The following is a 23304-nucleotide window of genomic DNA, read 5'->3' as shown; positions in this document are numbered from 1 at the left end:
CATGTCATCTAATGAGAACATTCAGGTGTAGAAGGAGACACACACATAGAGTCCTCCTGAGTCCTGTCCCAGTGTGTAAGTAGCTGCTGTTCTTGCATGTGACAAGATAAATTATAGATATAATTGTTATTTGTACATTTTAAGGTTTTTAAATTATCTTTGTTCCATTACAAGAAAACCTTATAAAATAGTTGTCTCTCAATTAGGTGGAGCTATAAAGATACCCAGGCATTATTAAACTATTACTTTACATCTAATATAAACTATTGGTTTGAATTTAATATACACAATACAATATACAAAAACCTCCTCGCGTTTTAAGTGCCCCGGGCCCCCACAAGGCTTAATAACAGCTCACGAATAAATCTGACACTCCCAACAATATGTCATTGTTTTGTGTCACAAATGTATTTTGCAGTGTTGTCATTCCATCTTCAGTGTTACAGGACATTTGTGTTGTCCTGATACAGCTATAAATACTGGCCCATGATCACGTTACATTACTACATTTGAAATCTCTCAGTCTCGGTTAATGTTGATTTTAATATTCGCTGTTGATAGGTGTCGGACTGGCCCACAGAGGAATAGGGGAAACCACCGGAGGATCACACTTCCTGTGGGCCCTCCTCTAGGGATCAGGTTCCAGACTTTATCCAGGTGCACTTGAATTATGCATTATACTTTACAAGAATATGGTTTATTATATATTTACCATTGGGCACAGAAAATGTACTCTTTAATGGTTAGCCAAACCTCTGTGGTGGCTGCCCACGCCCCCACTTGAGCCTGGACACACCCTTAAGCATGGGCCCCTACAAGTTCATCCCCCCGATGGGCCCTTCATGCCACAGTCCGAAACTGTGGTGGGCTGTAGTATCAGCAGTTTAGTATTTGGATTGGTATTAATGGATTTGTCTACGAATATGAAATACAGTATGCAATGGTTTAAAGTCAATCTGCTGTGTTCGGAGACTTTCTATACTTCTATGGCTTTTGGTATGCAGCCCCAGTTTAGGTCAAACGATATGGCTGTGAATTTTGTTTTCGCTGTAATTTTGGACTAAGACCACAAGATGGCAGTGTCATTTTATTCATCTACAATGGTCAGGGAAGAATCCATGTATTGCAATGGGGCTTGTCTTTGTGTTCTACACTTTACACTAGAAAAGTTCTGGAACACCTAGAAATGACTGCCTCTCTCCTGTATAAAGGACAGGTGTTCCTGTATTATAGTCTACCTCTTTTCCTGGTGTTCCACTCATCAACAAAGCGTTGCACGTTGTAATTCAGGTGGAACGCATAATCAGGAAGTCAGGTGGAACGCACAACCAGGAAGTCAGGTGGAACGCACAAACAGGAAGTGGCTAATAAGATCTTCCGGGACAGAGGTGAGAAGCAGAGAAGGTGCTTTTTAATGTGACTTGCAGCAGGTAATAACATTTAGAAGCGTATAGTGCATGTCTGTGACTTATCGGTGTTTATGGAGGATTCTAATAATATAAATAGTGACCTGTGATAGCGAATCACTATAAATGAATATTACTTGATCATTGTATGTGGGTTCTAACCTCCCCATATTCTCATTATGCAGCAGCTTTTGTGCATCCTGTAGGTAGGGAGAGAGAGAGAACATCATGTAATGCCCAGGCATAGCTCTATCATGCAGAGTAATGTAATTACATAACATCTTATCAGTAACCATACTTTCCTACCTGACCCTCTCCATGAGGGAGAAAATACTCTGTTCCTGGACTTTCCTGGTAATGTATGATTGCCATCACCTGTGGTGAAACACCTTTCTTATCAATTACCTAGCTCACCACAGGTGATGGCAATCATACATTACCAGGAAAGTCCAGGAACAGAAGCATTTTCTCCCTCAAGGGTCAGGTAGGCAAGTATGTCAGTAACGCAGGTGAGTAGTGGAGGCGCAGGTGCTCATATGCCCTGGTCAGTGGTCCATATGTGGCAGGTGCTGATTATTACAGGACCCCCAGTGCCGCCGGCGAGCGCAGACGAACCAGGGAAGCTATAGAAGAAGTTGCTGCATGTGTATTCCTCTGCTGTCTTTCCCAGATGACAAGATTCTGGTTCTTACCTGATAAAGCTGGTTCTTACCTGATAAAGCTGTTTCTCTGGTGCCCAGGCTCCTCCCACACCTGCTATATCCCATGGTGATCTCTTTAGTGTCCCCCCATGGCTGAGAGGGAAATAGCAACCGACCCGCCAGTCCAGCAATCTGCCCGTACCCAGCATTTTCTTCTCCGTCACCACTACCCAGCCTAGGTGACCCTGACCTGAGGGCGCCCTGCAGTGAGGTCCATCAATTCCTTGCTAGTTCCTCGCTGCAAGCTATCTCTCCATGGGGAGATGTATCCAGCTGTGTCAACCAATCGGCTTTTAACTCGTTTTATGGGCTGTCCTAGAATAATGTCAGCAGCTGATTGGTTGGTACTTTATCTCTCTCCGAGGCTTGATACATCTCCCCCTCAGTTCATCTTGTGCAGTCACTCTTAACTGAATTTTCGTTTTTTATTTGGAGTTGACTATCTTAGATATAAACCCAAAATGGTATACCTGTATTGTAGCATTATACCTAATAGAGGGTCTGTAACGTCACGTAGTGCAGGCAGCTGTCCATATACGTTCTTCTTGTCATCAGCCTGACCATCCCGCTGTTGGCCCAAGAAAAACATCAAGAAATTGGATCCCTATATTATTGTTTTTATTTTTTAGTAGCAGCAGCTCAGCTGAAGTGTGTTCCTGCAGTTTTCCAGTGTGTACCACGCAGATACGTCACCAAGGGGTTAAATTAACTTTTGCAAGCATGGGTCACTACCTTCTCTAAGCCCTTGATACCCGCATTACCTGTCTTATTGTCCCCAGGTGTCCATCCAAGGGGGGCGGGATCACTTCACCAAGGTCCCTAACCCACCTCCAGTCGTATTACCCTGCCCTGGGTGCAACAAATTCATGGGAGAACATGTTTAGTTATGGGCTCAAGTGATTTTGGGTAGGCTGATGCTAGGGATCCGATGTCCTGTCTGGGGCTTATTGAAAGAATTTAGGGCAGCTGTATACCAAGTGTCAATATGCATTCCTTATTTGGTTTGGTTTAGGTTAGGTCAGGTTACTCCTTAGACACAATGGAGAAGCGATGACCCATGGCAGCCACAGTTACTTGGCGCATAATGTAGTGAACATGGTGCTGTCGGAACGTCCCTCCTGAGTTCTGTCCACACTGTGACGTCCACCCCCTCCTTAACCCCCCCTCCCATATCATGCCATGCTGGGAGCAATGTGAGCCTGTGTCTGGCAGCCACAACTGTTTTCCTTTCATAGAGTCTTTGCAAAGAGATAATGATTCGTAGGACATAGCTCAGAAGGTGCTAGACTTTTTTTTTTTTTTAAATAAAGAATAAGAAAACCTATGTGTGTTGGGTGCTGTTATGTTACTCATGTATTCTTTATCTCTGTCCACCTAGGTCATATCACACTGATAAATGTTCTCAAAGACCAGGCCCAGTCTTACATACTTCATGATGGACAAGAAGAGGAGTCATATAATGGAGAAGATATTAAATCACACGCTAGAGATTATCTCTCTACTGACTGGGGAGGTGAGGGAGTCTGGGAGTGTCACAGTGACATCACTCTTATCTCTATTACTAACACAGGGACCTGACTGGGGAGGTGAGGGCGTCTGGGAGTGTCACAGTGACATCACTTTTATCTCTATTACTAACACAGGGACCTGACTGGGGATGTGAGGGAGTCTGGGAGTGTCACAGTGACATCACTCTCATCTCTATTACTAACACAGTGACCTGACTGGGGAGGTGAGGGAGTCTGGGAGTGTCACAGTGACATCACTCTTATCTCTATTACTCAGAGACGTAACTGAGGGCGCAACGACCAGCATTCTATGTCAGCGGCTTGTAATGAGTCAAATTGACTCATTACAAGACGCCTGTGCTGTGTGCGCAGGAGTAGAGGAGAAGCATCAGGGGAGGACCTGGAGGAAGAGGAGGGAGGGGGACTGGAGCCGCAGCAGCGCTATGTAATTGGTAGCAGCGCCGCTGCAGCTGTCCCTCTCCTTCCGCATTGGCTGGCCGGCGCTGTTGTGAATGCTGGGATGCACTTCCCTCATCCCAGCATTCACAGTGGCGGCGGTCAGCCAATGCGGAAGGAGAGAGACAGCTGCAGCGGCGCCACTACCAATTATACTGCGCTGCTGCTGCTCCTGAGTCCCCCTCCCTCCTCCTCCTCCTTCTCCCCTGCCAGCACCGAGGAGCCTGACTGCCTGAGTCAGCGGGGAGAGATGCTAAGTATCTACTCTATCTACTCTATCTATCTATCTATCTATCTATCTATCTATCTATCTATCTATCTATCTATCTATCTATCTCTGTCTATCTATCTCTCTCTTTCTTTTCTGTCTGCCGTACTGTGTAATAAGGGGGACAGTGCCTGCCGTACTGTGTAAAAAGGGGACACTGTCTACCGTAATGTGTAAAAAGGGGGACACTGTCTGCCGTAATGTGTAAAAAGAGGACGCTGTCTGCCGTAATGTGAAAAAAGGGGGACGCTGTCTGCCGTACTGAGTAAAAGGGGACACTGTTTACCGTAATGTGTAAAAAGGGGACGCTGTCTGCCATAATGTGGAAAAAGGGGACGCTGTCTGCCGTACTGTGTAAAAAGGAGACTCTGTCTGCCGTACTGTGTAAAAAGGGGACTCTGCTGTACTGTGTAAAAAGGGGATGCTGTCTGCCGTACTGTGTAAAAAGGGGGACGCTGCCTGCCGTAATGTGTAAAAATGGGGACGCTGCCTGCCGTAATGTGTAAAAACGGGGACGCTGCCTGCCGTAATGTGTAAAAAGGGGGACGCTGTCTGCCGTAATGTGTAAAAAGGGGGACGCTGTCTGCCGTACTGTGTAAAAAGTGGGAAGCTGTCTGCCGTACTGTGTAAAAAGGGGACGCTGTCTGCCGTACTGTGTAAAAAGGGGGACGCTGCCTGCTGTAATGTGTAAAAGGGGCTCTGCTTGGTGTAGTGGCGCTGCTCTGCGGCATAATTTGAAAAATGGAGACTACTGTGCACTGTAGTATGCATTGGTATTATTTTGTGGCCACACCCCTTCCACATGAAGCCACACCCCTATATTCTTTGAGCGCGCCACACAGCACTAAAATGCCTAGTTACGGCACTGCTATTACTAACACAGGGACCTGACTGGGGAGGTGAGGGAGTCTGGGGGTGTCACAGTGACATCACTCTTATCTCTATTACTAACACAGGGACCAGACTGGGGAGGTGAGTGGTTCTGGAGCGAGGTTTGGAACTATTTAAAAGCTATTTTGGGATTTGTATTGACACACAGGGGATGATGCAGAGTTGGTAGCACAATGATAAAATAAGTGAAAACAAAAAATAGTATATGTTTACAACCTAATCGGTGCATATGCCCTTAACTGATCGGCATGAGCCACATTTGATTCTCAAATGGAAGACAAAGATGTTATTACTGATATATTTATAATTGTGTCTTATGCACAGGATCACACAGTAGTGAGGAAGACATCTGGAGAGTTTGTGACACCCAGCAGCCATCTCTGTGTGTCAGGAGGACTGAGCCGGACCCAGAGCCCCATCCCGGTGACTCCACCTTACTCACTGGTACATGAGAGATACAATAACCAGAAGATCCTGGAACTCACCAACAAGATCATTCAGCTGCTGACTGGAGAGGTGACTACTGGGAATGGGACATTATACAGTAACATCAGGAGATGTGTCTGGGTGATGACTGTGTCATTGTGTGTGTCAGGTTCCTATAAGGTGTGAGGATGTCACTGTCTATTTCTTCATGAAGGAGTGGGCGTATATAGACAGTTAGATTTGGGTGTGGTGTATTCAAACTGAAATCTAAACTGCAGTGTAAAAATAAAGCAGCCAGTATTTACCCTGCACAGAAACAATTTAACCCACCCAAATCTAACTCTCTCTGCACATGTTATATCTGCCCCACCTGCAGTGCACATGGTTTTGCCCACTAGAGGAAAATGTTATTTTGCAATCAACCTTGAATTAGGCCCAGAGGATGTGTCTAGGTGATGACTGTATCATCATTGTGTGTGTCAGGTTCCTATAAGGCAGGGATGGGGAACCTTCAGCCCTCCAGTTCTTGTTGAACTACACATCCCAGCATTCCCTGCAACAGTTTTAGCATGGCCAAATAGTAAAACTGTAGCAATGCATGCTGGTTTGTGTAGTTCAACAACAGCTGGAGGGCCAAAAGTTCCCCACCCCTAATATAAGGTTTGAGGACGTCACTGTCTATTTCTCCATGCAGGAGTGGGAGTATATAGAGGAACACAGGGGTCTGTACAAGGACGTGATGATGGAGAATCACCGGCCCCTCACATCAATGGGTAAGAGGAGACTGTCATGTAGTGTAATGGAGAGAGCAGCTATGGGGCCACCTAGATACACATCATCTGATAATCACATATATACAATGTACTCAGTCACTGTGTGTCTCCTACAGATGGGGCCAGTAACAGGAATACTCCAGAGAGATGTCCCCGTCCTCTTTATTCCCAGGATCATACAGAGGAGAATCACAGTGTCCTACAGGAGGATCAGGTAAGTGGGATTTAGGGTCTCGCCAAATACTAACATGACTCAACACTATATATATTGTATTTAAACTTCATGACTTTCTTACACTAATATCCTTCTTATTCCAAATTCATTGTACCGCTATTAATAATTGTGCTTTGTTATTTATTTGTGGGTTATACAGTGCGAAGACCGCGTTGATTTTAAAGTTGAAGTTATAGAAGAAGATGAGACGATCTATAAGGGATGCAACAAGCAGTGTAAGGAGGAGGAAACACCTATAGATATCTGCCCAGGTGTGTATTAAATGCCAAATACAGAAAGTCACATATTTTTTGTTCAGTCACTACAGCAATTTCTTAACGCCACTGTCAGGGGAAATTAATGACAAAGTATCTCGTACATCAGGAGCCATCAGCACCTATTATACTCCTACTCTCCCCTCACATCATGACACTGTGTGTTACCAGTCCAGAGATCTGACCAGTCTCCTCCCCACACTCTCTGGTGTATCTCATACATCAGGAGCCATCAGCCCTTATTATACTCCTGCTCTCCCCCTCACATCATGTCACTGTGTGTTACCAGCCCAGAGATCTGACCAGTCTCCTCCCCACACTCTCTGGTGTATCTCATACATCAGGAGCCATCAGCCCCTATTATACTCCTGCTCTCCCCTCACATCATGACACTGTGTGTTACCAGTCCAGAGATCTGACCAGTCTCCTCCCCACACTCTCTGGTGTATCTCATACATCAGGAGCCATCAGCCCTTATTATACTCCTGCTCTCTCCCTCACATCATGTCACTGTGTGTTACCAGCCCAGAGATCTGACCAGTCTCCTCCCCACACTCTCTGGTGTATCTCATACATCAGGAGCCATCAGCCCCTATTATACTCCTGCTCTCCCCTCACATCATGACACTGTGTGTTACCAGTCCAGAGATCTGACCAGTCTCCTCCCCACACTCTCTGGTGTATCTCATACATCAGGAGCCATCAGCTCCTATTATACTCCTGCTCTCCCCCTCACATCATGTCACTGTGTGTTACCAGCCCAGAGATCTGACCAGTCTCCTCCTCACACTCTCTGGTGTATCTCATACATCAGGATCCATCAGCCCCTATTATACTCCTACTCTCCCCTCACATCATGTCACTGTGTGTTACCAGCCCAGAGATCTGACCAGTCTCCTCCCCACACTCTCTGGTGTATCTCATACATCAGGAGCCATCAGCCCTTATTATACTCCTGCTCTCCCCCTCACATCATGTCACTGTGTGTTACCAGCCCAGAGATCTGACCAGTCTCCTCCCCACACTCTCTGGTGTATCTCATACATCAGGAGCCATCAGCCCCTATTATACTCCTGCTCTCCCCCTCACATCATGTCACTGTGTGTTACCAGCCCAGAGATCTGACCAGTCTCCTCCCCACACTCTCTGGTGTATCTCATACATCAGGAGCCATCAGCCCCTATTATGCTCCTGCTCTTCCCCCTCACATCATGTCACTGTGTGTTACCAGCCCAGAGATCTGACCAGTCTCCTCCCCACACTCTCTGTTGTATCTCATACATCAGGAGCCATCAGCTCCTATTATACTCCTGCTCTCCCCCTCACATCATGTCACTGTGTGTTACCAGCCCAGAGATCTGACCAGTCTCCTCCCCACACTCTCTGTTGTATCTCATACATCAGGAGCCATCAGCTCCTATTATACTCCTGCTCTCCCCCTCACATCATGTCACTGTGTGTTACCAGCCCAGAGATCTGACCAGTCTCCTCCCCACACTCTCTGGTGTATCTCCTAGATCAGAGTAAAAGGGGGCTTCTCTCTGATCTTTGTTCACAGACCCTGGAGCTACCATAGTGATTTATATACAAATAATTAGAGACCCCATATAACCTTCTTAAGCACTTGTACAAGTGAATAATTCCCATGGTAATGCCGGGATTAACTCTTCAAGCAGCCTATTGTCCGTGTTTAGCGCCGCCGTACTGGTGGTAAGGATCTTCACAAGATTTTTGTTGAACGCAGAAGTGCTTTAACTAGCAGCAATCAAAAATGTGACGGTAAACACAAATCCACTCTCACTCCCGCCCCCCACCTCCATCCTCCACCACCGCAAAACACTCACTCCGCCGCCATTTGAGATAATAGTAACAAATCCCATTTTTTTTTGTGTCCTTCCAGGGAACAAGAGGGATCCAAAAAATCGTGGACCTCTCCGCGGCATAGTTTTAAACCAGATTAGAGTCTAAGTATATATAGTCTGACAACAGATAACGTAAATAGTATTTTTGGCATTCAAGAAGCATATGGTTGGTCACAGGGTCTCTTTAGTACATATCTAGTACACAATTCTGGGAATTTGAGAATAAGTGGGAAGTGACGCGTTTCGCAGTGCTACCTTATAGAACTGTGTCCTCTGCTGCAGAGAGTAATCAAAGAGATCATAAATTGCAACATAAAGTCAATACATGTACAAAATGTTTGATTATTGTTCTATATGGTACAAAAAAACCTATTCTAGTGGAGACATTCATATTTACATACATTTAATTTATTTCCAGCAGATAAATACAACAGCGGAACCACCACGGAGGGGCATCTCATTTTATCTCCAAATTGTAAAACAGAAGATAACAACGTCACATGGGATTCTTTAATATACAACTCCTCAACCATGCATCCGGTACATCACTTTGCAGATATATCATCCGACCTCTCCAATCTTAAGGAACGTTCCTCTGATACATCGGATACAGTTAGACTTAATACAGCTCTGAAAGTAAATAAAATATTCCCATGTTCTGAATGTGGGAAATGTTTTACGCAGAAGGCAAACCTTCTCACGCACCAGCGGACTCACACTGACGAGAGGCCGTTTCTGTGTGCCGATTGCGGGAAATGTTTTACGCAGAAAGCCTACCTCCTTAAGCACCAGCGCATACACACCGGCGAAAAGCCGTTTTCATGTTCGGAGTGCGGAAAGGATTTCTCCCGTAAGGGAGACCTGGTGAAACATTACAGGATACACACTGGCGAGAAGCCCTTCCCGTGCTCCCAGTGCGGGAAATGTTTTACACAGGTGTCGGCTCTCATTAGACACCGGCGGTTTCACACGGGAGAGAAGCCATTTCCCTGCGGCGAGTGCGGGAAGTATTTCAAACACAAGTCGGCTGTGGTGAAACATCAGAAGATTCACTTACGGGAGAAAAGCGAGAAGCCCGTACAGTGCTCCGACTGCGGGAAGTGTTTTGCACAAACAGAAGATGGTGTCGAGCACCCAAACGTGTCATGCACCGCACAAGACAGTTCCACGAGACAGCCGTGACACAACTAAGCATAAAGCAGGAGAAGTGGTGCAGCATTTCATATTATTAGTGAAAGCATAAAAGTGTACTCGCATTTATCTCTCTTCAAGGCTTAATACCTCAGGAGATTATACTTCCGGATTTCTGCCCACTGGCAACTAAGGAGGAACCATTACCTACCCTGGATCTCAATGGCAGAATTTGTGTATTTCTCCCGAATGTAGGAATTTAGAAAATAAGGATCATCTTGGGATGCCATACAATGGCGTGCTCTGTCCAAGTGTACTTTTGCAAGAGACATTGGGGATGCCATTGAGTGCACATACTAGAGGAACGGACGTGAGGTGATGGAAATCCTAAAGTCAACACCCTACAAGGGTGAGGGCAACAGTCTACAAGGGTTAGATCAACACTCTACAAGTGTGGAGGCAGCTCTGTACAAGGGTGAGGTCAACACTCTACAAGGTTGAGGTCATGTAGAGGTCAACACTCTACAAGGGTGGGGGCAGCACTCTACAAGGTTGAGGGCAACACTCTACAAGGGTGGGGGCAGCACTCTCCAAAAGTGGGGGCAACCTCCTGCAGGGTTCAAACCTCACCGGACGATCCATCACCTCACATCCTTACCAGACATGGGGGGTGATGTATCAAGCAGAGAAGAGTGGAGAAGCAAACCATCGGAGAAGTTGCCCATCACAACCAATCAGCATTGAGGTAACACCTATCAAGCACATTCTATAAAATGATAGGTGGAAGTTCATTGGTTACACTGGTCCGCTTCTCCGATGTTTTCACAGCTCCATACATAATCTCCCTCATTATCTTCTGGATGGGACGTCTTCTGCTGGTGCTCAATTTGGAGGTGAACACCCTTGAAGGACTTAGTCAATAAAATTGTTTGAGCCAGGCATCTCTTCTTATGTTTCGCTTAGGTTCATCCCGTTCGTGTAGGGCTACCATGGGGTTACAAGAGAATAGGGCCAGTTATTAACTGTTAATTTAATTTATCTCTTTTTCTCTTATGTCCTAGAGGATAATGGGGTCCATTTAGTACCATGGGGTATAGACGGGTCCACTAGGAGCCACGGGCACTTTAAGAATTTTATAGTGTGGGCTGGCTCCTCCCTCTATGCCCTTCCTACCAGACTCAGTTTAGAAAATGTGCCTGGAGGAGCCGGTCACGCTGAAGGAAGCTCCTGAAGAGTTTTCTGCATTTATTTTCTATGTTTGTTATCTTCAGGCAGGGCTGGTTGGCACCAGTCTGCCTGCTTCGTGGGACTTATGGGGGGAACGGCCCAACCTCTTGAAGGGTTAATAGTCTCATTTCCCGCTGACAGGACACTGAGTTCCTGAGGGAACTATTTGCAAGCCCCACCATGGCGAGCGTACATTCCCACAGCACGCCGCCTCCCCTAACAGAGCCAGAAGAATGAAGAGTGGTGAGTACTGAGCTGGCGTCCCAGTTAGCGGGGCGCCGGCCATTATGGCGGCATAAGGGTATGGAGACGCACGGCTTCTAAACGGGGCGGAATGCGTCTCCAGACACAGTACACAACTGCCTCTCAGTACACTGTACACAGTACCCAAACTGGCAAACACAGCCTTAAAACGGTTCTGCTCCATTTTAAGCACAAAAATTACCTCAGCCAGTATAAAAAAAGCGTGAAGACCGCGCGCCATTGAAGGGGCAGGACTTCACTATGAGAGGATCCAGCAGCTCACCAGCGCCATTTTCCCTTTGCAGTGGTCACAGATACTGACTGACAGGAACGCGCAGCTCCTCCGGTGTGACTCCAAATTACCTCAGCGGTACCAAGGGGTCATAACAGGGGGGAGTGACTATTAGTGTACTAAGTCTGCGACCCAGCTAAGCTTGGCATTAGGGGTAAGGGTGCGGTGAGTGCTGGCTCCAAACAACTCTGTGTCTCCCTGAAGGGCTCTTTGTGGGTCACTTGTGCTTAACCTTTTCGTGTGTGTGTGTGCTGTCACATTTACATTACGTCAGACAAAGAGTGTGTGTCTTGTACAGCGGAGTGTTCCTATTCACCAGGGAGCTCACTACTGGGTACTCAGAGTTCACAGAATAGCAGGGGTGAACCGGAGTGGGTTAATTCTCTTAAAGGAATGATCTCCACTCTTTCTACAAAATTGTCTCTTAATGAGAAAGAGACGCAATACTTAGACTGTGGATGAGTTTAAGAACAGAGACTCAGTCCCCAAAACGGCATCTCAATCCCCTCCCATTTGTCCGCAAAGGCGATCTCTGGCCTATATCCTGCAGTCTGACTCTGACAGGTCAGACATGGAAGAGGGGGAGGTGGACTCAAGGGGGTGCAGCTCTGTCACAGGGAATAGAGGCTCTTATAGAGGCTATCGGAGATGTTCTGCATATTCCTGATAAGGTGTCAGAGGAGTGTGAGGAATCATATTTTAATGTAAAAAGAAGTCCTCCATTACTTTTCCTGTGTTAAAGGAATTGAATACCCTGTTTGAAGAACCATGAGTTAATCCTGATAAGTTTCAGATCCTTAAAAGGTTGCTCTCATCTTTTCCTTTTCCTCTGGAGGATAGGAAAAAATGGGAAAATCCAACGATAGTGGACGCATCAGTCTCTAGGCTGTCACGGAAAATTGTATTGCCTGTTCCTGGTGCAGCCTCCCTAAAAGACACGGCTGATCGTAAAGTTGAGACTACACTCAAATCCTTGTACACAGCTGCTGGGGTGGCCCAGAGGCCCACTATAGCACTAAAGCCATTGCTAATTGGTCAGGTAACCTAATTGAGGGGTTAGATTCCTTATCTAGGGGGGATGTTGTCTTGCTCCTGCAGCATATACAGGACTCTGCAAACTTTATGGTGGAAGCCATAAAAGAAATAGACGTGCTTAACGCATGCACCACCGCTATGGCAGTGTCGGCATGCAGGGGCTTGTGGCTACGCCAGTAGACTGCTGACGCGGACTCCAGGAAGGCCTACCATTCACAGGAGAGGCCTTGTTTGGAGATGAATTAGACAAATGGATCTACACATCTACTGCGGGTAAGTCTACGTATCTTCCTTCCACAGCCCCCCCAACCAAGAAGACTTATTTAGCTTCTAAGTTACAGTCCTTTCGGACGGCCAAGTTCAAGGGCAAATCCAGAGGTGCTTCTACGTCCTCCAGCGGAGCAAGAGGTAAACCATGCAAACCAGCAACTGCAGGCGCTCAGGAACAGAGCTCAGGCTCTGCTTCCTCAAAGACTTCAGCATGACGGTGGACCACAATGCCTGGAGGGCTGTCAGGTGGGAGCCCGACTACAGTTCTTTAGTCAGATCTGGTCAAATTCGTGCCAGGATCCCTGGGTCATAGATCTTATTTCCCAGGGCTACAGACTGGAGTTCCAAAAGCTCCCACCTTACAGATTCTTCAAATCAGGCTTACCAGTTTCACAAGAGGCAAGTATAACTTTACAGCATGCCATCCAAAAACTGGTACAGACTCAGGTCATTGTTCCAGTTTCACCTCATCTACTAAACAAGGGGTACTAATCCAACTTGTTCGTAGTACCAAAGCCGGATGGTTCGGAAAGACCAATTCTGAACCTCAAGTCTTTGAATCCGTACTTACGAGTGTCCAAATTCAAGATGGAGTCTGAGAGTGGTGATCTCAGATCTGGAGGAGGGGGAATTCCTAGTGTCTCTGGATATCAAGGATGTGTACCTTCATATTCCGATCTGGCCGCCTCATCAGGCTTATCTGAGGTTTGCACTGCAGGACTGTCACTACCAGTTCCAGGCCCTGCCATTTGGTCTTTCCACGGCATCGAGGGTGTTCACCAAGGTGACGGCAGAGATGATGTATCTACTTTGTAAACAGGGAGTGAACATAATTCCATACCTGGACGATCTCCTGATAAAAGCGCCATCCAGGGAAAGGTTGCTGGACAGCATTGCTCTCTCAACCAAACTCCTCCAGGATCACGGGTGAATTCTGAACCTTCTGAAATCTCACCTAGAGCCAACACGGAGGCTCCCATTCCTGGGAATGATACTGGACATGGAGTCACAAAAGGTGTTCCTTCCGTTGGAAAAGGCATTGGTAATCCAGTCGATGGTTCGGGATGTCCTGAAGCCAACCAGGGTGTCGCTGCATCTGTGCATTCGCCTTCTGGGGAAAATGGTGGCCTCTTATGAGGCACTTCAATACAGAAGGTTTCACGCAAGACCCTTCCAGCTCGATCTGTTGGACAAATGGTCCGGATGGCATCTTCACATGCACCAGTGGATCCATCTGTCGCCAAAGGCCAGGATCTCCCTTCTATGGTGGCTACAGTCTTCTCACCTCGTCGCAGGACGGAGGTTTGGAATTCAGAACTGGATTCTGTTAACCACAGACGCAAGCCTCAGAGGTTGGAGAGCAGTTACTCGGGGTGCAGTTTCAGAGAAGATGGTCAAGTCAGGAAGTCATCCTTCCAATCAACATTCTGGAACTCGGGGTCATATACAACACCCTTCTGCATGCCTCACATCTTCTTCAAGATCGGGCCATTCAGGTCCAGTCGGACAATGTGACTGCAGTAACGTACATAAACCAACAGGGCAGAACGAAAAGCAGAGCAGCAATGTCAGAGGTGTCAAGAATTCTCCTCTGGGCAGAAAGAAACGCTGTGGCATTGTCAGCGGTCTTCATTCTGGAGTAAACAACTGGGAAGCAGACTTCCTCAGCAGATACGACCTGCACCCGGGGGAGTGGGGCCTTCACCCGGAAGAGTTCAGGTGCTTGACAAGTCGATGGGTTATCCACAGATCGACACGATGGCCTCTCGTCTCAACAAGAAACATAAGCAGTATTGTTCCAGGTCGAGAGACCCACAGGCGGTGGCGATAGACGCCTTGACAACTCCATGGGTCTATCAGATGGTGTACGTGTTTCCTCCACTTCCTCTGATCCCAAGAATTCTAAAGAGAATAAAAAGGGAAAAGGTTCAAGCAATACTCATTGCTCCAGACTGGCCAAGAAGGGCTTTCTGGAGATGCTCCTTGAAGATCCGTGGCCTCTACTTCTTCGCGAGGATCTTCTGCAACAGGGCCCGTTCGTCTATCAGGACTTACCGAGGCTGCGTTTGACGGCATAGAAGTTGAACGGCTGATTCTAGCCAGGAGAGGGATCCCTAACAAGGTTATCCCGAGTATGATCCAAGCCAGGAAGGGGGTAACGTCTAAGCATTACCATCGCATTTGGAAGAAATATGTCTCTTGGTGTGAGAGCAGAAATTATTCTGCGGTGGAAGTTCATCTGGGATGTTTCCTGCTTTTTCTGCAGGCAGGCGTGGATGTGGGCCGGCGTCTGGGCTCCATAAAAGTCCAGATTTCGGCCTTGTCCATTTTCTTTCAGAAACAATTGGCTTCTCTCCCTGAGGTCCAGACATTTTTTAAAGGTGTTCTGCACATCCAACCTCCCTTTGTGCCTCCCACGGCACCTTGGGATCTCAATGTGGTGCTGCAGTGCTGCAGTTCCTCCAATCGGACTGCTTTGAACCGTTACAGGTGGTGGACGTAAAATATCTTACGTGGAAAACCGTCACACTGTTGGCCTTGGCTTCAGCAAGACGTGTGTCGGAGCTGGGGGCTTTGTCTAACAAAAGTCCCTATTTAATTTTCCATGAGGACAGAGCTGAACTCAGAACTCGTCAGCAATTTCTTCCTAAAGTGGTGTCTGCTTTCACATCAACCAACCTATTGTGGTTCTGGTTGTCACCGACACCTCTGCTACTTCAAAGTTTGGATGTTGTGAGGGCTTTGAAGCTCGTCACAGAAAGACGGACTCGCTGTTTGTTCTTTATGATCCCAATAAGATTGGGTATCCTGCTTCAAAGCAGACAATTGCACGCTGGATCAGACTTACTATCCAGCATGCTTATTCCACGGCAAGTTTGCAGTGTCCAAAATCTGTACAGGCCCACTCTACTAGGTCAGTGGGTTCTTCCTGGGCGGCTGCCCGGGGTGTCTCGGCTTTATAGCTCTACCGAGCAGCTACTTGGTCAGGTTTGAACACGTTTGCTAAGTTCTACAAGTTCGATACTTTGGCCTCTGAGGACCTTCAGTTTGGTCAATCAGTTCTGCAGGAACCTCTGCACTCTCCCACCCGGTTTGGGAGCTTTGGTACATCCCCATGGTATTAAATGGACCCCAGTATCCTCTAGGACGTAAGAGAAAATAGGATTTTAATTACCTACCGTTAAATCCTTTTCTTATAGTCCGTAGAGGATACTGGGCGCCCGCCCAGCGCTTCGTTCTTCCTGCACTGTTACTTGGTTAAGTAATGTTGGTTCAGCCGTTGCTGTTCCTGTTTCAAGTTTGGTTAGCTTGGCTTTCCTCTTGTGTGTGCTGGTTCGGGTTCTCACCACTATCCTTCTCTCAAAGTATGTCCATCTCCTCGGGCACAGTTTCCTAGACTGAGTCTGGTAGGGGGGGCATAAAGGGAGGAGACAGCCCACACTATCAAATTCTTAAAGGGCCCATGGCTCCTAGTGGACCCATCTATACCCCATGGTACTAAATGGACCCCAGTATCCTCTACGGACTACGAGAAAAGGATTTACCGGTAGGTAATTAAAATCCTATTTTTTCAGGGACAGGTTCGGAAGTTTCTCATAGACATTAGGGGAAGAGGGAGTCACAGTATATAACTTACAGAAGGGGGAGGGGTATTTCTGCCATAACTCCTGTGGCTAGGGACATAACCCATTCCTGTGGGGATGCCATGGAGTTAGGCAAGGAAACGAAACTGATGGTAAATCTCCTTTTGTTTTCCCAAAGAGTCCCGATTGTCATAGGAGCCAGACAGGTGTGTATAGGATAAATCCAGCATCCGGGAGCCTCTCCCATAACGTTAGGTCTTGCTTTTGTCAGATGTCGTGTTTAATAATTTAAGTAGCTGAGTGACCGGTTTACATAAATATATGGTGTAGGGTGCTAGTTGTTTTATTAACCAGTATTTCTAGCACATTTTAGAGATTGGCTATGTACTTGTACATGGTCGAATTGAATGTGTACAGTGTAAGGGCGTCTATCAAGATATACAAAAATAAATTTTAAAAAAACATTTTTCTGTTTGGCTTAATTATTTCTTTTGTCCTAATTGCCCCCCCCCCATCCCCCATCCCCACCCGTCTCCCTTCCTGATTCAAGGCACTTACGGAGGGATGAATACCTTGGTAGGCAGCATAGAAATCAGCCCAAGGCCTTTAGCAATCTCCTCCAGGGTTCTATGATCACCAGTGACTTAGTGACAGCTACCTTCCTGATCATGGTGGTATTATGCTTGTGAGCACCCCGTATACCGTGTTATAATAAACTAGTATTATGGAGCCGTCATTCGCCGGATCACGGGCATGAAATGTGATCCACATGGATACCCGTAGCTGTTGTGCCTCTTCCTTTTCCCAGCTCTCTCTTTGCCCCCCTCTATTATTTAGTCTCTCATCCCCTTTCCTCCCCCCATTCACTCTTTCCCTGTTACTCTCTCTCTCTACCTTTTACCCTCCTCTTTCTCTCTGTCCGCCTCTATTATTCAGTCTCTAACCTCCTCTTCACCCCTCGTTTTAGTCTCTCTCCCCATTTTCTCTTTTCCCTGTTAGTCTTGTCCTCTATCCATTCCCATCTCACTGTCCCCTCTATAATTCAGTCTCTCACCCCTTCTCCCCCCACATTCGTCTCTCTTCCCCCATTCACTTTCTTTCCCGTTACTCTCTCTTTACCAAATTCCCATCTCTCTCCCCCTTTTACACCCTGTCTGCCCCCCTTTATTATTTTAACTCCCCTTGTCTCTGTCTCCCCATTTTCTCTTTCCCCTATTACTTTCTCCCTCTACCCTTTTCCCATCTCTCTCCCTCTCTCCTCCTTTTACGCAAATCTTTCTCTGTCCCCTTCTAATTCAGTCCTTTCCTCCCCTCCATTCAATGTCTTTTTGCCTCTCCCCTTATATTTATACCTGCCATCTGATGAATCCACAACAACAAAATGAAGCGAGAAGAATTCTTGTTAGTACAAGCTCCATAATAGGTACGCTTGCCCATTTTATATTAAGGGAGAACATCTGAGTCTTTATCCTATCAAGTCCAAGGAGTCACGAGGTCATTTCTACAAATATGAAAAGGACGGGGCAGTGTGGTTCAGTATAGAGACTGTGGACACCTATAATGTATCACATATCACGCCTGCTACATACTGTACTGTATACACATTGGGCCTGGTTCAGGCTTCTACGCAAAGCAATTGCGGCTGCCGCCAATATGGGGAATAAAAATTAATTTCCGCCAGTATTCATAATCGCCTGATTCTAAGTGGGCACACTGCCCCCTGCTGTCCACTGGTGAAAGTAGCCTCATCATCCTCAGCATACGTGCACCAGCCCACCCTGCACGCTCCCACCTCTGGCAAGCCTGCACCACTGTCAGCAAGCTCATCCTATGTGCATATGCTGCATATGCAGGCTCCGATGCACCAACATCTTCCAATATAGTATAATGTGTACACCAACAGATTCCAGTATAGTATAATGTGCGCACCAACATCTTCCAATATAGTATAATGTGTGCACCAACATCTTCCAAAAAAGTATAATGTGTGCACCAACATCTTCCAGTATAACATAATGTGTGCACCAACAGCTAGTTGTTCATTTGTAAGGTGCCCCATTGCCAGGGCCATAGAGAGATCAAAGGGCCCGGGTACTGGGGGAGGGGGTGTGGCCAGAATCCAGGAGCTGTGGCCTCGCTCACACACTCTCACAGAGCCCCTGCCCATTGCTACACATTGGAGGACAGTGGAAACACAAAGAGGACATAAACCAGGGGCATACAAGAGAAACACAATAAATGAGGGAACATATACTCTAGTAACAGGCAAATGGTCAAAGATTGTTTAAAGATTTGAAAGCGTGGTAAGTGCAAGTACAAAATCGGCAATCTGACGCAGCCTTGCCAGGGTAAATGCGTAGATTGTGGAATCATATAACCTGCCGGGTGCCGTGAAGCGCTGCTTGCAGACCTTCAGCCTTTCAAGACCGCACTAGGGAGAAACATCCAAGGAAGGAGCTACACCAGCGGCACATTCTACCCCGCCAGAGGTAACATTACCTTTCCACTGTTGGATGACTGCATTAGATAAAGCCTTGTTACTTTCCTGCCCTAGTGACTAAAGAGATCTGCACTGAGATCTTACATTATTGTGAAAATACATTCAAAAACGTCAACAGTTCCATGAATTGCGGTTTTTCTGGGCGTTAAATGTACTCATATGAGATGGTTAGTATACTATATTGGAAGATGTTGGTGCACACATTATACTATATTGGAAGATGTTGGTGCACACATTATACTATATTGGAAGATGTTGGTGCACACATTATACTTTTTCGGAAGATGTTGGTGCACACATTATACTATATTGGAAGATGTTGGTGCACACATACTATACTGGAAACTGTTGGTGCACACATTATACTATACTGGAAGCTGTTGGTGCACACATTGGGGGTCATTCCGAGATGATCGTAGCTATGCTAAATTTAGCACAGCTACGATCATGTTCCCAGGCATGCGGGGGGATGCCCAGCACAGGGCTAATCCGCCCAGCATGTCAGTCCGGCCCCCCTTCCCCCGCACAAGTACAAAAGCAGCGCACAGCGGCAATGCTTTTGTACTTGTGGAGTAACTCCCAGCCAGCGCAGCTCCTGCGGCTGGCCGGGAGTTGATCGTCGCTGCCCCTGGTCGCATCGGCTGCGTGTGACGTCACGCAGCTGCTGCGGCCCGCCCCCCGCATGGTCCGGCCACGCCTGCGTTGGCCGGACTGCGCACCCATAATGGCGGCCAAATGCCGACGTGCCGCCCCCTCCCGCCCAGCGACTGCCTCTGCCTGTCAACCAGGCAGAGGCGATCGCTAGGGAACGACGGCCTTCGGCCGCTCGGCATGCGCCAGCGCACTGCGGCACAAGCGCAGTTCCGACCCGATCGCTGCGCTACAATAAACTGCAGCAAGCAATCGGGTCGAAATGACCCCCTATATACTATACTGGAAGCTGTTGGTGCACATATTATACCAGGCATGTCCAAACTGCGGCCCTCCAGCTGTTGAGAAACTACACATCCCAGCATGCACTGACACAGCTTTAGCATTCTCTGACCGCAAACCTGTGTTAGGGCATGCTGGGATATGTAGTTTCACCACAGCTGGAGGGCCACAGTTTGGACATGCCTGCATTATACTATACTGGAAGATGTTGGTGCACATGTTATACTTTTTTGGAAGATGTTGGTGCACACGTTATACTACATTGGAAGATGTTGGTGCACACATTATACTATATTGAAAGATGTTGGTGCACACATTATACTATATTGGAAGCTGTTGGTGCACACATTATACTATATTGGAAGCTGTTGGTGCACACATTATACTATACTGGAAACTGTTGGTGCACACATTATATTATACTGTTGGTGCACACTGCTTTGATAATATGTAGGCTTATATTGTATGTTATATGACTTCTGCTTACATTACCAGCAAATACTAACAAAACTGTAGAAAATAAAATATTATGGCCACCACTACAATGTAATGCTGTACCCTTTGCTAAGTAAATGCATATAGGGGGTCATTCCGAGTTGTTCGCTCCGTTTCGAGAAAAAAATACAGAGCGATTAGTCGCTAATGCGCATGCGCAATGTTCGCACTGCGACTGCGCAAAGTAAATTTGCTATGCAGTTAGGTATTTTACTCACGGCATTACGAGGTTTTTTCTTCGTTCTGGTGATTGTAATGTGATTGACAGGAAGTGGGTGTTTCTGGGCGGAAACAGGCTGTTTTATGGGTGTGTGCGAAAAAACGCTACCGTTTCTGGGAAAAACGCGGGAGTGGCTGGAGAAACAGAGGAGTGTCTGGGCGAACGCTGGGTGTGTTTGTGACGTCAAACCAGGAACGACAAACACTGAACTGATCGCAGATGCCGAGTAAGTTTGGAGCTACTCAGAAACTGCTAAGAAGTGTCTATTCGCTATTTTGCTAATCTTTCGTTCGCAATTTTAATAAGCAAAGATTCACTCCCAGTAGGCGGCGGCTTAGCGTGTGCAAAGCTGCTAAAAGCAGCTTGCGAGCGAACAACTCGGAATGACCCCCATAGACTGTAGTATCCTTATATGTAGCCAGATTAACACATATGGAGAAATAAACAATTCCTTTCTAATTTAATATACTGTATAACTATACAAGTGACATCTAGAGGTACCAAAATATATTATAAAACTTTGAACACAATAAATTGCATTTAGACAACAATTGCCAGATGGCAAAGGTAATTAAACCCGTTACCTGCAGAGCCTACACAGATATTCCAGATGTTTCCTGCTGCATTGTCTAAAGGTCCAACTATATCGGATCTGGTACCTGCACAGCTTATACAGTATACAGCTACTGCAAGGAGATTCAGCTACTTCAGCCCTGTTACCTGCAGAGCCTATTCAGCCCTGTTACCTGCAGAGCCTATTCAGCCCTGTTACCTGCAGAGCCTATTCAGCCCTGTTACCTGCAGAGCCTATTCAGCCCTGTTGTGCTCAATGTATATGGATGAATCTCCTCATTCCGTGAGAACCACAGAGCGCTGACTGTGTTCGCATTGGTCTTACCTCTTCCTTTTCCCATTTTCCTTCTCTTCAACTCTCCTCTTTCCTTACCTTCGATTGCAGTTTATTACATCCTCCCGGGGACAAGGTTGCCTTGTTTATTATATTTTCTTTGTAGTTAAACTGGTTTTCACAGTGAACATGAACGCAGAACACCTGTAATTTCCATTCTTGATAAATACAAACAGAAATGGGGACGCCCTCAGGAAATGTTGGGTGATCGTTAAGCAATTAGAAGATAGGGCTCAGGGCTACTGTGTCTGTATAGTAATTATGTGGGAAATGGACGTCTCATTGAGGCTCTAATCTGTCTAAAGGGTACATCAGCAGCTGAAATTTATCACCAACTTGTCAAGGTGTATGGTGATAGCGTCATATCAGGGAAACATGTTGTGTTAGTTATGGCCCAGCACCCTAACAACCTCTGTTGGCACCTTTTTATGTTTAAATACCGCTTCTGTCAAATGTATTCTGAATACCCCTGAGGAAAGTCTGGTAACACGCTGAAACAGTTGTTGGTACTGAACACTGGGCGAGTTCTTCAATTTAGATGCTAAGCAAATGTAAACTAAACTGTTGGTGCGGATCCTTCCCTTACTGTAAGTTTGGGTGAGGCTGTATTAAATGCAGACCATGAACATTTGGGTGTGGAACTCAAAATGTTGCTATTTTTGTAAGTTGGACTATTAACGAAGCCATAACCACTAAGTATTTCTTGGTGAGGTTTGTGAAATTCAAATACACAATTTTTATTTAGGTCACTGTTTTTCAATTACAACATTTTTTTTTGCCCATTTTGTGTAAATTTAATTTAAGCAAAATAATGCTTTTCTTTGAAAAGTTCAAAGAAAAATAAAAGTTGTGTGGGCACAGACAGTGATGTTGGAACATGACCAGCCTGATAGGTGCCAAAGTAGGCTCAGTACAGAGGCTGAAAAAACAAAACAAAAAAAAACAACATATCAGCGGCAAAAAATAGGATTTTAATTACCTACCGATAAATCCTTTTCTCGTAGTCCGTAGAGCATAGGTTCTCAAACTCGGTCCTCAGGACCCCACACAGTGCATGCTTTGCAGGTCTCCTCACAGAATCACAAGTGAAATAATTAGCTGCACCTGTGGGCCTTTTAAAATGTGTCAGTGAGTAATTAATACACCTGTGAACCTGCTGGGTTACCTGCAAAACATGCACTGTGAGGGGTCCCGAGGACAGAGTTTGAGAACCTATGCCGTAGAGGATGCTGGGGTCCACATTAGTACCATTGGGTGTAGACGGGTCCCTTGGGAGCCATGGGCACTTTAAGAGTTTAATAGTGTGGGCTGGCTCCTCCCTCTATGCCCCTCCTACCAGACTCAGTCTAGGAACTGTGCCCGAGGAGACAGACATACTTCGAGAGAAGGAAATACACAGATAGTGGCAAGACTCACACATAACAGAAATCCAAGCCAACCAGCTTGAAACAATTCAGCAACGGCTGAACAACAGTACTTAACCAAGTAACAATGCAGTACTTAACCAAGTAACACCGCAGTACTTAACGAAGTAACAAATGCAGGAAAACGAAGCGCTGGGCGTGCGCCCAGCAACCTCTACGGACTACGAGAAAAGGATTTACCAGTAGGTAATTAAATCCTATTTTCTCTTACGTCGTAGAGGATGCTGGGGTCCACATTAGTACCATGGGGATGTACCAAAGCT

At 46.4% G+C, this 23304-nt stretch overlaps 2 protein-coding genes across 3 annotated transcripts in view; one reads left to right on the top strand and one right to left on the bottom strand.

The window, feature by feature from the left end:
- LOC134983963 (uncharacterized) overlaps positions 1-2354 on the bottom strand; it is a 129133-nt gene extending 126779 nt beyond the window's left edge. The window contains exon 1 of the mRNA XM_063949600.1: positions 2119-2354. Coding sequence (XP_063805670.1) covers positions 2119-2256 — 138 coding nt within the window. The 5' untranslated portion in view covers positions 2257-2354. The remainder of the gene's footprint in view (positions 1-2118) is intronic.
- On the top strand, positions 1277-16424 carry LOC134983983 (oocyte zinc finger protein XlCOF7.1-like). 2 transcript variants are annotated; one of them, XM_063949640.1, is made up of 7 exons: positions 1277-1430; positions 3486-3620; positions 5555-5746; positions 6351-6429; positions 6546-6643; positions 6804-6915; positions 9202-16424. In XM_063949640.1, exons 2-7 carry the CDS (start codon positions 3504-3506, stop codon positions 9960-9962), a joined length of 1359 nt encoding a protein of 452 aa, XP_063805710.1. In that variant the 5' UTR covers positions 1277-1430; positions 3486-3503; the 3' UTR covers positions 9963-16424. The 2 variants fall into 2 exon arrangements, with proteins under 2 accessions (XP_063805710.1, XP_063805709.1); XM_063949639.1 differs by having other exon boundaries at positions 1278-1430; positions 9199-16423.
- The last annotated feature ends 6880 nt before the right edge of the window (positions 16425-23304 follow it).

Source organism: Pseudophryne corroboree, assembly GCF_028390025.1.
Source record: "Pseudophryne corroboree isolate aPseCor3 chromosome 3 unlocalized genomic scaffold, aPseCor3.hap2 SUPER_3_unloc_3, whole genome shotgun sequence".
NCBI classification, from domain to species: domain Eukaryota; kingdom Metazoa; phylum Chordata; class Amphibia; order Anura; family Myobatrachidae; genus Pseudophryne; species Pseudophryne corroboree.
This window is presented reverse-complemented; position numbering and strand designations above follow the sequence as displayed.

Excerpts from the sequence above, each read along its gene's own strand:
- LOC134983983 (XM_063949639.1), top strand. The coding sequence starts at position 3,504 with ATGTTCTCAAAGACCAGGCCCAGTCTTACATACTTCATGATGGACAAG. Across the intron at positions 3,621-5,554 it reads TCTCTCTACTGACTGGGGAG|GATCACACAGTAGTGAGGAA; the intron begins GTGAGGGAGTCT and ends TCTTATGCACAG. Across the intron at positions 6,430-6,545 it reads CCGGCCCCTCACATCAATGG|ATGGGGCCAGTAACAGGAAT; the intron begins GTAAGAGGAGAC and ends TGTCTCCTACAG.